This window comes from Heterodontus francisci, chromosome 7 (genome assembly GCF_036365525.1).
Source record: "Heterodontus francisci isolate sHetFra1 chromosome 7, sHetFra1.hap1, whole genome shotgun sequence".
Taxonomy (NCBI): domain Eukaryota; kingdom Metazoa; phylum Chordata; class Chondrichthyes; order Heterodontiformes; family Heterodontidae; genus Heterodontus; species Heterodontus francisci.
The window spans coordinates 15,561,878-15,576,105 of record NC_090377.1 but is presented as its reverse complement, the minus strand read 5'-3'; the positions used below and the strand labels follow the sequence as shown (position 1 = coordinate 15,576,105).

Here is a 14,228-nt window from a genome sequence, read left to right as displayed (position 1 = left end):
TCCAATTCTTGGGGACTCCATGTCAACCCTGGAGAGTTGGAAACACTATAGCAACAAGGTGGGGAAGATAGGACTACAGGCACAGTTTAAGAGTCTGGTCCACTGTTACAAATACAAACATCTTGACTGTACTGTGATTAATTTTTTGACCTGTAGCACCTTTCAGTGGTAGCTTTGCTGTACTGCAGCTAATAGTTATCAATTCACTTGCACATCGGCACAACCTCTAGAGAGGGAAATGTGTCTTCACTCTTACTCTATGAATAAGAGACTGTGACATCGCTGCTGTTTCACAAGAGTTTATTAACACAGGCAAAAGCATTTATGAGTTGATCTGTGATTTGTTTTAAATCTTAGACAAAGCTAACATCACCAAGACAACTTAAACAGGTTTAAGCAAAAATGCCCAGCCTAAGAAGACCTGCGTCGGCAAAGCCTGGCGACTGCATTACATAAGAAATAGGAAGCACACGGTTTGAGAAACAAAATGAGCATTTATGGAAACCATGCTCATTTTCTCCGAGAGAGGATGGACAAATTGGCAAACGCGATAATGAGCAATCGCGTCACAGTAATCTGTTACTTTCTTCTCCCATCTACACAACCAAAAGACATTTAGGAAAGTTTCATTACAAATTCTTCATGCAAATAAAAGTGCAAACTTGAGAACCCTATGCGCTCACATCCTTAATTTACAAAGAGCAATCCCAAATATACAAAAGAACATATTAAGATCTGAGACACTCAAGCTGAGCCAGACATGCCCTTAAATGTTTTGTTAAAAAAAATGTTTTTCAACATTACATGATCCAGTTAGAGGCCACAAAGACCTGTTTAAAAAAATTGCAGAATTATCAATCTTCCAGTTTTATGACAAACTGTCATTAGAGTTTGGAATGGTCAACTTTGCTGGAAAGCTGCAATCAGTCAAGTGTTCCTAAAGCAGCAGCAGCATTTAACCACAAACTGTTCACATTTACAAGTGGCCTTTGCCTTTGAGGTCAAAGCAAAAACGCAAACAGAACAGTCTTACTTTCAAAAGATAGTTGTTGGGTGTGAGATGAGTAATATGCAGACAGGAAAATAAAACAAAACAAATAGGTCACACGGTACAGGTCCTAACTATGGTTTCCATGAAGGTGGTTCAATGAAAAGTATGACTAGCGATACCAGAGGCATCACCAGTCTAGGGTTGCCAACCCTCCAGGAGTGCCCTGGAGTCTCCAGGAATTAAAGATTAATTTCCAGGACATTGCTGAGAAAAACACCGAGGAGCAAAATCATAGGGAGCATTTAGAAATTGTGTTTTTCTTTATAAAGAATTTCAGATGGAGATTTTGTTAAAAATAAAATCAGACATGGGGTAAAAAAGGCAGTTTTTGATTAACAGTCAAGAATCGTCCAAGTAGGGAACAAAGTCTATTTGCTTTCTGAATGGTGCAAGAAGGTGGCATGCCACAAGTTTGGGCACGGACAACCAATGGCAGGTGTTTGGGGCGGGGGGGGGGGGTGGAAAGCAGTTGGTGCCAAGTCATTTGATGACACCTCCAGGAATGCATCCACCAGAGTTGGCATCCCTATGCCAAACTCAAACCAAAGGCAGTGGGAACAGCCTTGGCTACTCAACCAAGCGAAGCCGGACACTCGTTCAAGCAGCTGATGCTCAACTCCGCAGGGCAACCACAATACCCATTTCATCAGAACATCTCGTCAAGGATATCTTCTTCCCCTTCTGGGGTCCAACCTCAGCAGGTGGCCCTGCTTCCAGGACTCCCACAAAGGGCCCTGGGATACTGAAGGGAGTGACGTTGATAGAAGATGAATGACCATTAACCAACCTCAATGGTGCTCAAAATAAAAGGATCTGGCCTCTGGACATTCGGACTTTTAATAGGTCTTAAGAGTTGCTGCTAGATCTCCACGTCCAGCAACCGACGAGATGGACTCCCTCCCCTCTAGTTGTTTTATTGAAGGGACTGTGCCATCTGGTGGAGCAGTCGGGAAATAATGCAATTGAAGAGGTGACGTGAAATCGGAGGTCTGTTTGGCCACCGCTCCTCAGGACCCTTGATGACAGTGACTATAAAAAGATAGAATTACCCCTTTTCGCCTCCCCTCTCCTGAGCACACTGGGAGTACAACCTAAATTCAGGTTTTGGAGGGTCCGTTTTCAGTTGGCCAACATAAGGAACGCTGCCCCTTTGGACAGCTTTGTGACTAGTGTTTGACACTCAATCAAAACCATGGCAATTACATTGGTTGAGTTCATCAGACGGTAGCACAATAATCTAGCAGAAAGGGAGATCGTCTTGAGATGCTCTTTCCCTACACCCCCCTCCCCCCACAATGAAGGGGGCTGTGGCTATTCGCTCTTCTTGCTCTCTTCTGTGCTGGTCAGGACCTTCCGCCTCTGGCGAAGCATGTGGAAATAGAGCTGTGGAAAAACTGATTCAGAAAGATTGAGTTAGGAGTATAGAAACAGGAAGAGGCCATTTCATCCTGTGAGCCTGGTCCACTATCCAATGATCTGCAACATAACTCCACATACACGCCTTTGTACCATGCCCCATAACAAACTTCGTTAACAAATTTCTGTCAATCTCAGATTTTAAATTAACTCATCTAGCATCTATTGCTGTTTGTGGAAGAGTGTTCCAAACTTCTACCACCCTTTTGTTTCCTAATTTGGGGAGAGGGAGGGAAGAAAAACATTTTCAGGTCAAGTTTCTTAAAATACTCCAAGGAAAGCATCTTTTATTTTGGCTTTTCGTTTGCTCTCTCCCCACAGAGCTTCGTGCCCTCATCCCTTGAAGGTATAAATTTAAGGCCATCAGAAAGATTAGAGGGGAGACTAACCAGAGGACATAGTGGAAGGCGAGTAGAATTTATTTACTTATTTCAAATAGGCAGTGAGTTTATGATCTGGAATGCACTGCCTGACGAGGAAGCAAATTAAATAGTAACTTTTCACAAAAGGGAATTGGAGAAATACTTGAACAGGAAATATCTGCAGGGTTATGGGAACAGGGAAGTGGGACTAATTACATCATAGAATGATACCTCACAGCAGGCCCATCGTGCCTGTGATAGCTCTTTGGTAGGGCTATCCAATTTGTGTCTCACTCCTGCATTTCCCATATCCTTGTAATTTTTTCAAGCATAAATCCAATTTCCTTTTTGAAAGTTACCATTGAATCTGCTTCAATCACCCTTCCATTCCAGATTGTAACAACTGTCTGGGAGTTCTTTCAGACAGTGGCCATAAGCCCAATGGGCTGAACAGCCTCCTCCTGTACCATATGATTCCACAGGAAGTAATATTTCTTTGCACAAAGGGTGGTTAAAGGTGGAATTCTCTGCCACAAACAGTTGCTGAGTCAAGTCCGTAAATTCATTTAAAATAAATTTAATAGTCACTTAACAGAAAGTAGTAAAGGGCATGATAAGAGGAGTGGGATTAGACTGGGTGGCTCAGAGAAAACACTGGTGCAGACTTGATAGACTCAATGGCCAGTTTGTGCTGTAACATCCCGTGCTTACCTCTTCCTGGGGCACAATTCCAGACCTGTGGTAGCCTGTCCCAATGACTATCTAGGCTTGCGTGTAAAAAACATTGTGCATCCTGCCAGGCTATTTGACCTTACCCTCGCCCTAGTGTAGGGGCATGAACCCAGAGAGTAGCAACCCCGGCTCCCGATGAGTTATCAACTAACAAGGGCTGAAACCGAACCTCCTGCTCAGAAGGACTTCCAAGCTTCAGAGAGTAGGGAGATGACCGCGGCAGCTTTCTCAGAGAATCTTTGTCAGGTAGCCACATTGCATTGCACTTCTCCTTCACTGCACAGATAAATAAACCTTGGACAGGGTGCAGAGGAGATTGACTAGAATGATACTAGGGCTGAGGGACTTCAATTTACATGGAGAGTGGAGGAGCTGAAATTGTTCTCCAGACTGCAGAGAAGGTTAAGGGGAAATTATGAAGTGTCTTGATAAACAAGGTGAAACTGTTTCCAGTGGCAGAAGGGTCAGCAAACAGAGGGCACAGATTTACAGTAATTAGCAAAAGAACCAGAGAAGAGAGGAGGAAAAATGCTTTTACAGAGCAAATCAAGATGATCTGGAATACACTGACTTAAAAGGACAGTGGAAGCAGATGTAATAAAAACTTCCAAAAGGAAATTGGATAAAGACTTGGAGGGAAAAAATTTGCAAGGCCATGGAGACAAGGCAAGGGGTGTGGTACCCTAATAGGCTAGCTCTTTCCAAGAACAAGTACAGGCATGATGGGCCAAATGGCCTCATTTGTACTGCATCATTTTATGAAACCAGTTTGCAATGATATTATATTCAGCCTAACAGACATTCAGCCATTTTGGATCCCAGCAACGAAATGACATATTTACTTACGCGGAATGTAGGAAATCATGACTAGGATCAGGACTGTGTAATAGTCGAAGGAGATGTTGTACTTGTTTGGCAGGGTCACCGAATACAAGCCAATCCTTCGAACGTGAGGCAGAGCTGCATATATTGTCAGCAGCTCTCCTGTGACACCCATTGGATACAGAACGATAAACAGCGTGTACCTAGGCAGGAGGGAAAGCAGAGAACTTTTAAATGAAACCTTCAGTCGCGCATTTCTTAGAACACTCTGCTTTCCCACAATTTCAGGGTTAGAGTCTACACTCACACTGCATCCCATTCTAGGGGTTACAGGCTACACACAGACTACATCCCATTCACAGGGTTACACACAATGCATCCATTCCCAGGGTTAGAGTCTGCACTCACACTGCATCCCATTCCCAGGGTTAGAGTTTACAAACACTGTATGCTGCTCCAACACAAGGGCCACAGAAGATGGTCAGAGGTCCCTCTGAGCAATATGCAAAACACAAAGCAGCCAGTACATTCAGGCAAAGAAATAGTTGTAACAGCAGCTTAAATGAAAAAGGAGAGACTGCATTCCCATTACCTGGACTACCACCAGTTTAGAGTCGAAGAATGCGAATTCAGATTCAGTGGCAAAATTATTTGGATCAATTCTTTGGGACACAGGGTGGGGAATAGGTGAGTGGAGGAAGATAATGGGCTGTATCAAATCTCCAGGATTGTTTGTACACTTAATGGAGAGAGAGACACACTAGCACAAATACAAAAGCGTCCGTATTCTTTGAATGTATGAAAGGTCCCCTCTGCCCTCTCAGGCAGATGTAAAAAATCCCATCGCATTATTTTATAGAGCAGCAGAGAGTTCTCCCCAATGTCCTGGCCAATACTTATCCCTGAAACAACTTCAATTTAAAAAAAAAAAATGATCTGATCATTCGCAAAGAAACAAAAAATCATACTGCTGTTTGTGGGAGCTTGCTGTGCGCAAATTGGCTGCTGTATTTCCTACAGTATAAAGTACTTCATTGGCTATAAAGCGCTTTGGGACGTCCTGAGGTTGCGAAAGTCGCTATATAAATGCAAGTCTTTCTTTTCTTTCTATATTGTCGCTGTGTTTTCAGTTTTGGGACTGGTCAGCAGCCTGACAGCAGACACCTTACAAGGTCTTGCCAAGTATTTACAGCACAGAAATAAGCCATTTGGGCCAACAGGATTATGCACCACACAAGCCTCCTCCCACCCCTCGTCATCTAACCCCATCAACATATCCTTCTAAAGGTAGGCACTGGACTGACTTGCTGAGCCTGAGGGCTTTGCCAGAATGCCATAAGTAAAATAACTCCATCTCTTCGTGGTCAATGGGATAATTGTATCTACTTTTCCCCTAGGCAATTAGCAACTTTTTAAAAAAAATCAGGGCCTCTTGGCATCATCAAAAATGGGAATCCATTTATCATTTTCAAACAGCATCTTGGCGTAGAACTATCCCTTTAGATGTCACAAATGCTACACGATAGTCATAGTCATAGCTCCACTCACGATGTCTCAGGAGACTGAATCATACAGCTTTCTGGTCTGTATGGGATTCTACAGTACAAAGTCTCCTCCGTGTACACAGGCAGATTTCAGAGAATGAGAGAGAACTAAAGGATGCCATTCGTCCCACAATGCCTCAGCTGGCTTTTGGAAAGAGCTATCCAATTAGTCACACTTACTTCACTGCTCTTGCCCCACAGCCTGGAAATACGAGAATGCTAGAGAAATTGAAACATTCAATTTTGAGATGGATAGACTTTAGTTAAGGGAGATTGAGGAAAGGTGGGTAAATGTGATTGAGCAGATCAGCCGTGACCTAAATGAATGGCGGCGCAGGCTCACGGGACTGAATGGCCTCCTATTCCTAAGCAACATGCAGGAATGAGGGAAGACACTGGCAAATACAAAAATTTCTAAACATCATTTAGGAGATGCAGTTCCTTTTGGTCACGAGATAGTTCAATGGGTAAATGTGCTGCACAATGGACGGGCTGAGCCACCCTGGAGGCCATTTGGCCCATCATGTCTGCGCTGGCTTTATAATGATTATTCAATTCGTCCCACTCTATTTTTTCCCCCCCAAAACATTTCCCAAATATTTATTGAACTCCCTTCCTAAAGTTGATATTAAATCTAATGCATTGTTCCCTCATTACTGCATTGGAGTGTAGATTATGTGCTCAAGTCCTGAAGTTGGGCGTGAACCCACTGTCTACTGACTTGAGACAAGAGTGCTACCAGCTGAGAAAGTCCTTGCCAGCTCTATAGAGTAATCCAGCCAGGCAGATTTCCCTTTTCTATCCCTATGGCCCTGCAAGTTTATTTCCTTCAAGTGCCCATCTAATTTCCTTTTGAAATCATTCATCGTCTCCGCTTCCACCAGGCTCATAGGCAGCAAGCTCCAGGTCATTACCACTTGCTCTGTAAAAAAGTTCCTCACACCCCCTGTATCTCTTGCCCAAAACCTTAAGTCATAGTTGAGACAATATCATAGATGCATTTAAGGAGAAGCTTGATAAACATAAGGAAGAAAAAAAAAAGATATGTTGATAGGGCGAGAGGAAGTAGAGTGAGAGGAGGTATGTGTGCAGCATAAACACTGGCACAAAGATGTTGGATCAAATGGCCCATTGCAGTGCTGCAAATTCTATGCCAAGCACTTTGCAGAAAAGGACTTGCTCTAAAGTGCAGCAACTTTTAGGAAATAAAGGTAGAATCCCCCCATCTGCACCACCTCCCCCCAGTAAATTACACGTATAATAATAGGAACACTCAACCAGTAATGTTAAACTTCAGCCAATAGAGTACACGACTGTGGTTAACGGCTCCAGCTATTAACGGCAGCAGGTATTTTGACATTCCTCATAACAGACAAGCGGCAAACAGCCAGGAAACAAAGCAATGCAAATTCTCCCCACACATTCACAAAAATAACTCCCGTCTTACAGATGGGGTGTGGGTTATATTCTGTTGATCGGGGGCAGCGGGGAGATTCCGTCGCACACCACAGCTACGTTTTCCATACAAGTTACAAAGGGCTGCAAAGACAAGCAAAAAAACAAACTGCAAATGCTTGGAAATACAAAGCAAGATGTCAGCATGTAAAGTCAAAATTCAGGATGAGGAGACCCTTCATTGGTGAGGTCCTGCGGAGGGATCTGCTTAGGATTTTAACTCATCTCTTCTGTCATCTGCTGGCAGGCCTGAGAATTTTCAGTTTAGGTTGTTGCTACAGATGGCCACAATTTTACTTAGAGGGTTGTGGGGTGGGGTGGGAATGGGGGGATAGAATTAACACATGCCCATTCGCCAGAACATTTAAAATTTCCCCAAATTCTAGTCCTCAGTTTCAACCCCAAATATACGGTACAAATGTAGTGCAAAAAGGCAAGTAAATGTGTGGAATAAATCATTGGCTTGGCATTTCTTCGCAGACAAAGATTTTGGGAATGTTGTAGCCATCGGTTGCGGGCCTGCTAGTGGCTAGTTAGGCCCATCTCTGACCTGCAGATTTGCCCAGAGGGTACAGGTGAAGGGGTAGTCGCTGCTTGGGGCAATTGGATCTATCCTTCTCCTCCTTTTCTCTTTCATGCTGGTTCTTCACTCAGTCTCCGATGTATGCAGCCCTCCTGATGTAGCATCTCCAGACATCACGTTCTATGGCCTGCACTTCGCACTGGCGTTGGTCAGTGTGGCACATGGAGAGAGACTGCTTCAGGGAGTCCTTGAAACATTTACTTGGGGCCCCTTGGTTTCTTTTACCAGTGGTCAGCTCTCCATACAACACGATCTTGGGCGGGTGACTGTCGTCCGGGCAACGTGACCCGCCCAATGCAGTTGGCTTTGCAGGAGGATGGCCTCAATGCTGGTGATGTTGGCTGTTTCCAGGACTTCAATGTTTGAGATGTGGTTCTGCCAGCAGATCTTGAGGATGCTACGGAAGCAGCGCTGATGGAAGCACTCTAGAAGGCGTACATGATGTCGGTATAGGACCCATAACTCAGCGCCATACAGAAGGGTAGTGAGGACTATGGCTTGTACACTGAGTTTGATCTGTGCTCTGAGGCTGTGGTTTCTCCACACGTTTGTAGAGTCTACTGAATGTACTGTTTGCTTTTGAAAGACTATTGTCCACTTCCTTGCCTATGATGGCATCAAACGAATTGATGCTCCCCAAATAACTAAACTGCTTGACGACATTCAGCTTGGTTCCCTCGATGACAATGCTTGGCGGTCTATATTCTTTTTGGGGTGCAGGCCGATGCAAGACTTCAGTTTTCTTGAAACTGATTTTTAGGCTGAAGAGTTCTGCGACCTCGGAAAAGTGTTATACATTGCAGGTCTGACTGACTGTGGGCCAGGAGAGCCAGTCAGTCATCGGCGAAAAGAAGTTCCCAGATGAGTTTTTGTGTCTTTGTGCGAGCCTGAAGTTGAAAAGGCCTCACTCAGTCCTGAAGTATGTAAACTCCCTCAAGGTCTTCCGTTGCCTTCTGCAGCATCATGCTAAAAACGATTAATAGGGTCGGGGCCAACACACATCCTGCTTCACGCCATTGGAGATACAGATGGGACTTGAGAGTTCGCTGTTTTGCTTGACTTGTTCATACTGATTTTCATGAAACTGCTTCACCATGGCCAGGAACCTGGGTGGGCATCCAAGTTTTTCAAGGATTTTCCAAAGTCCATCTCTGCTCAGTGTCGAATGCCTTGGTGAGGTCTATGAAAGTGACGTATAGGCCTTTGCTTTGGTCATGACACTTTTCTTGTAATTGTCTGGAGTTACAATACCATGTCTGTGGTGCCTCTGCTTGCTCTGAAACCACACTGACTCTCTGGGAGGTTTTCTTCCGCAATGATAGGCACAAGCCTGTTCAGAAGTATTTTAGCCAGGATTTTCCCAGCAATAGAAAGGAAGGTGATCCCATGGTAGTTGGAGCAGTCGGATTTTTCTCCTTTGTTTTTGTACAAAAGGTGATAATGGCATCACAAAGATCCCATGGAATCCTGCCCTGTTCCCAGCAGGCCGTGAAAAACTCATGGACGAGTCTGGTGTATAGGGCAGGGCCACCATGCTTCAAGTGAAATTCCATCGGCTCCGGGGCTTTGTTGTTTTTCATCTGGTTGATGGCAGTCACAGTTTCCTCCAGAGTTTAGCTCTCATCCAATTCTTCTTTAACAGGCTGTTGTTGGATTCGAATGATGGCAGCATCATGCACTAGTGCCATCGGCATTCCTCAAGGGGTTTTGAGTTTGATATGCTGGTCCATAGACAGATTTCAGTGCTTCATAGAAACCTATGTCGCCAGTATCAGTGTACAGTTGAGTTTTTCCATAAGTGCAATCCAGTCATCTTGGATGTTCCTCAATTTACATTGAAGGGTGCTGCATGCTTGACGATAGACTGTCTTTTTCTCTTGGCTGGCCAGCTGAGATGACCTTTTAAATTTTTAGCAGAACTTGAATTTCCTTGTCATTTTCATCAAACCAGTCCCCATTCTTCTTGCTGCTGGGTCCAATGACCTCATTGGAAGTATCCAGTACTGCAGCTTTGATGCATTCCCAGAGGTATGATAGAGGTATATAAAATTATGAGAGGCATAGACAGGGTAGATAGCCAGAGTCTGTTTCCCATGGTAGGGGTGACTAAAACTAGAGGCATGGATTTAAGGAGAGAGAGGAGGTTTAAAGGGGATCAAAGGGGTAAATTTTTCACAAAGAATGGTGGATATCTGGAATGAGCTGCCTGAGACAGGAACAGTAGCGACATTTAAGAGGCATCTGGACAGGTACTTGAATGAGCAAGGCACAGAGGGATATGGAATTAATGCAGGCAGATGGGATTAGTATAGATAGGCATTATGGTTGGCATGGACGCGGTAGGCAGAAGGGCCTGTTTCTATGCTGTACGACTCTGACTCCAGTTCTTCTGGAGTGGAATCAGCAGTGAGATCAGGATGTTCCAGTCTAGTCTGTAAGGTCACTTGACATCTATCTCTGCAAGATGAGATGTGCAAGTTGCTGACTCAAAATTTCTTTGATGGGTAGTCTCTAGGCCTGTTCTTGGGCTTAGGCTGGAAGTGGAAGTTCAGCTTTGAACGAACAAGCCGATGGTCTGTATGACAGTCAGCACTGGGCATGACTCTAGTATGCAGGATGTCCTTTCGGTCATACCGGTGCACCAAGATGTAAACTCAGGTGCCAGTGTTTAGAATGGGAATGCATCTATGTGGTCATGAACCGATCTTTTTAATGAAAGGTGTTATGGACAGCTGCTTTTCTGCACAGAATTCCAAAAGTAAACATCAGTTTTCATTACAGTTTCTAACTCCATGGTTTCTGAGCACTCTTTTCCATGCCACGCTGTCACAGCCCACTCTGGTGTTGAAATCGCCAAGGATGACAATTTTGTCCTGGGGCGGGGTATTCTGGATGAGTTCACAGAGATCACTGTAGAACTTATCTTTGTCAGCTGGGTTAGCCTTCAGGGTTGGAGCATAAACACTGATGAGGGTTGCATGCTGCTGATCTTGGAGGGGCAGGCGCAGGGAAATGATGCGTTCAGGAGTGGCCGACTGGCAGGCTTGAAAGTTTATTTATTTGTTTATTTAGAGATACAGCACTGAAACAGGCCCTTTGGCCCACTGAGTCTGTGCCGACCATCAACCACCCATTTTATACTAATCCTACATTAATCCCATATTCCTCATCACATCCCCACAATTCTCCTACCACCTACCTACACTAAGGGCAATTTACAATGGCCAATTTACCTATCAAGTCTTTGGCTGTGGGAGGAAACAGGAGCACCCAGTGGAAACCCACACAGCCACAGGGAGAACTTGCAAACTCCACACAGGCAGAACCCAGAATCGAACCCAGGTCACAGGAGCTGTGAGGCTGCGGTGCTAGCCACTGTGCCGATAGCTCTTTCAAAGAGCATCATAACAGACCTGATGGGCTGAATGGCCTCCTTCTGTGCTGTATGATGCCAGGAATTACAAGGACGACAGTGGCGATAGTCTTCACCATGAAGCTGATGCCAAAGAGGTGTTGTTCAGCTTGAGGTCTACCTGACCAATAGAGGGCGTAGCCAGCATTGTGTTCTGTTAGGCTGCCTTGCTCGGAGAAGCAGACTTCAATGTCTCATCTGGCTAGCTCATGGGCCACCAGGGCTGAGTGTCGTTGGATGCAGTTGTTGTCACCAGAGTAGAGCATTGTTCTCATGTTCCAGCAGAATTTTTGTTCTTTTCCCACCTTTTGACGAGAGGTTAGGAGTTTGTGTTTCCTTCTGTCATAGTTTGACCATATAAGAGATGCCCGTTGACTGCGGCAAGCCAACTGGGTGGTAGGGAGATGAGTATTTGCAATATATCCAATTTCAGAGCAAGCTATGCACTTTAAAAAAAGCCCCATCATAAGCTCTAGCTGTGCTGAATGTGATTTAAAAGGTGCTATATAAATACAAATTATTGTTGTTGAGCTCTCCATGCACACACAACTTTGTGCACATTTTCAGAGCTGCTGGTTGCCTTTTTTTTTTTAATTATTCTTTCATGGAATGTGGGTGTCACTGGCAAGGCCAGCATTTGTTGCCCATCCGTATTGCCCATGACAACTGAGTGGCTTGCTAGTGCAGTTAAGAGTCAAACACATTGCTGCGGGTCTAGAGTCACATGTAGGCCAGACCACGTAAGGATGGCAGATCTCCTTCCCTAAAAAGGAGAGTGAACCAGATGAGTTTTTTTTTAAAAACGACAATTGCTAATAGTTTCATGGCACCATTAATGAGAGTGGCTTTCAATTCCAGATATTTTATTGATTAATTGAATTTAAATTCTACCAGCTGCCATGGTGGAATTTGAACCAGTAACCCCAGGCATTAACCTGGGCCTCTGCATTGCTAGCCCAGTGACATTACCACTACACCACCATCTCCCCCAAGTGGAGATTTATTGTGCATAAGCCTTGATGGTCAGCAGGCTATTCAGCCAAAGGGGCATCACCACTTGTTACTTATGACCAATTCCATCCGAGGTCACTAGGCAGCGATCATGGGTGATGGGGGAGGGGTGGGAGAAGAGTCCAGGCTTACGGTTCCTCCCTCTCCCCATTTATAGCACCAAATCCCTACTGTAACACCAATTCAGTACAGAGCAACAGTTTGTTCTGGGATCTTCCTGGCTCAGTATCTTACTGGGTGAACTCCCTGGGCCACTGGGAGGGGTGGAAGAGAAGGCAGAAAAGTTCAAAAAAGAGGTTACTTTCTTCATCAGTTGAGCTGCGATTTACACTCCCTTATATGCTTCATAATTTGCAACCACAGCGCTCCTCATCTATGTCACTTTGCCAATTAAGTTCTGCCTTGGGACGCACATTGCAACATAATAGAAATGAGTTACTGAGCCAGGACCTCTTTGGCGAAACATTACCTGGCCCATTTGATCACGTAAGGCAGGTGGTTCAGGAGGCTGAAGGTGTAAAAGGAATAACGCACGATTTCAGTGAGTGTCCATGCGGTGACAAACAGGAGCACGCTGTCCTCACTCTGTACCTGAGGAGCATAAAAACAAAGTGAAACAAAAACAGCAGAAGCAGTTCATAGAGACAATGAGATTTACCCAAAGAACAAAGAAAATTACAGCACAGGAACAGGCCCTTCGGCCCTCCAAGCCTGCGCCGACCCAGATCCTCTATCTAAACATGTCGCCTATTTTCTAAGGGTCTGTATCTCTTTACTTCCTGCCCATTCACGTATCTGTCTAGATACATCTTAAAAGACGCCATCGTGCCTGCATCTACCACCTCCGCTGGCAACGCGTTCCAGGCACCCACCACCCTCTGCGTAAAGAACTTTCCACGCATATCCCCCCTAAACTTTTCCCCTCTCACTTTGAACTCGTGTCCTCTAGTAATTGAATCCCCCACTCTGGGAAAAAGCCTCTTGCTATCCACCCTGTTTATACCTCTCATGATTTTGTACATCTCAATCAGGTCCCCCCTCAACCTCCGTCTTTCTAATGAAAATAATCCTAATCTACTCAACCTCTCTTCATAGCTAGCGCCCTCCATACCAGGCAACATCCTGGTGAACCTCCTCTGCACCCTCTCCAAAGCATCCACATCCTTTTGGTAATGTGGCGACCAGAACTGCACACAGTATTCCAAATGTGGCCGAACCAAAGTCCTATACAACTGTAACATGACCTGCCAACTCTTGTACTCAATACCCCGTCCGATGAAGGAAAGCATGCCGTATGCCTTCTTGACCACTCTATTTACCTGCGTTGCCACCTTCAGGGTGGCAAAGCATTTACATAAACAAGACATGGTAGTGTAGCGACTACAGTTATTTATTTTTTTATTTATTTAGAAATACAGCACTGAAACAGGCCCTTCAGCCCGAGTCTGTGCCGACCAACAACCACCCATTTATACTAACCCTACAGTAATCCCATATGCCCTACCACCTACCTACACTAGGGGCAATTTACAATGGTCAATTTACCTACCACCTGCAAGTCTTTGGCTGTGGGAGGAAACCAGAGCACCCGGCGAAAACCCACACGGTCACAGGGAGAACTTGCAAACTCCGCACAGGCAGTACCCAGAATCGAACCTGGGTCCCTGGAGCTGTGAGGCTGCGGTGCTAACCACTGCGCCGGCCTTCTGTCCTTGTAATTCCTGGCATCGTACAGCACAGAAGTAGGCCATTCAGCCCATCAGGCCTGTTACTGCTCTTTGAAAGAGCTATCAAATTAGTCCAATGTCCTCTGCTCTTTCCCCATAGCCCTACAATTTCT

At 45.0% G+C, this 14,228-nt stretch overlaps 1 protein-coding gene across 1 annotated transcript in view; it reads right to left on the bottom strand.

Moving 5' to 3' along the window:
- Nucleotides 1-283: 283 nt before the first annotated feature.
- The window catches only part of hacd2 (3-hydroxyacyl-CoA dehydratase 2), a 46,127-nt gene continuing 32,182 nt past the window's right edge, over nucleotides 284-14,228 (bottom strand). Inside the window, exons 5-7 of the mRNA XM_068034835.1 lie at nucleotides 12,858-12,979; nucleotides 4,408-4,586; nucleotides 284-2,445 (exon numbers count right to left, since the gene is read on the bottom strand). Of these exons, the coding sequence (XP_067890936.1) occupies nucleotides 2,363-2,445; nucleotides 4,408-4,586; nucleotides 12,858-12,979 (384 nt within the window). The 3' untranslated portion in view covers nucleotides 284-2,362. The remainder of the gene's footprint in view (nucleotides 2,446-4,407; nucleotides 4,587-12,857; nucleotides 12,980-14,228) is intronic.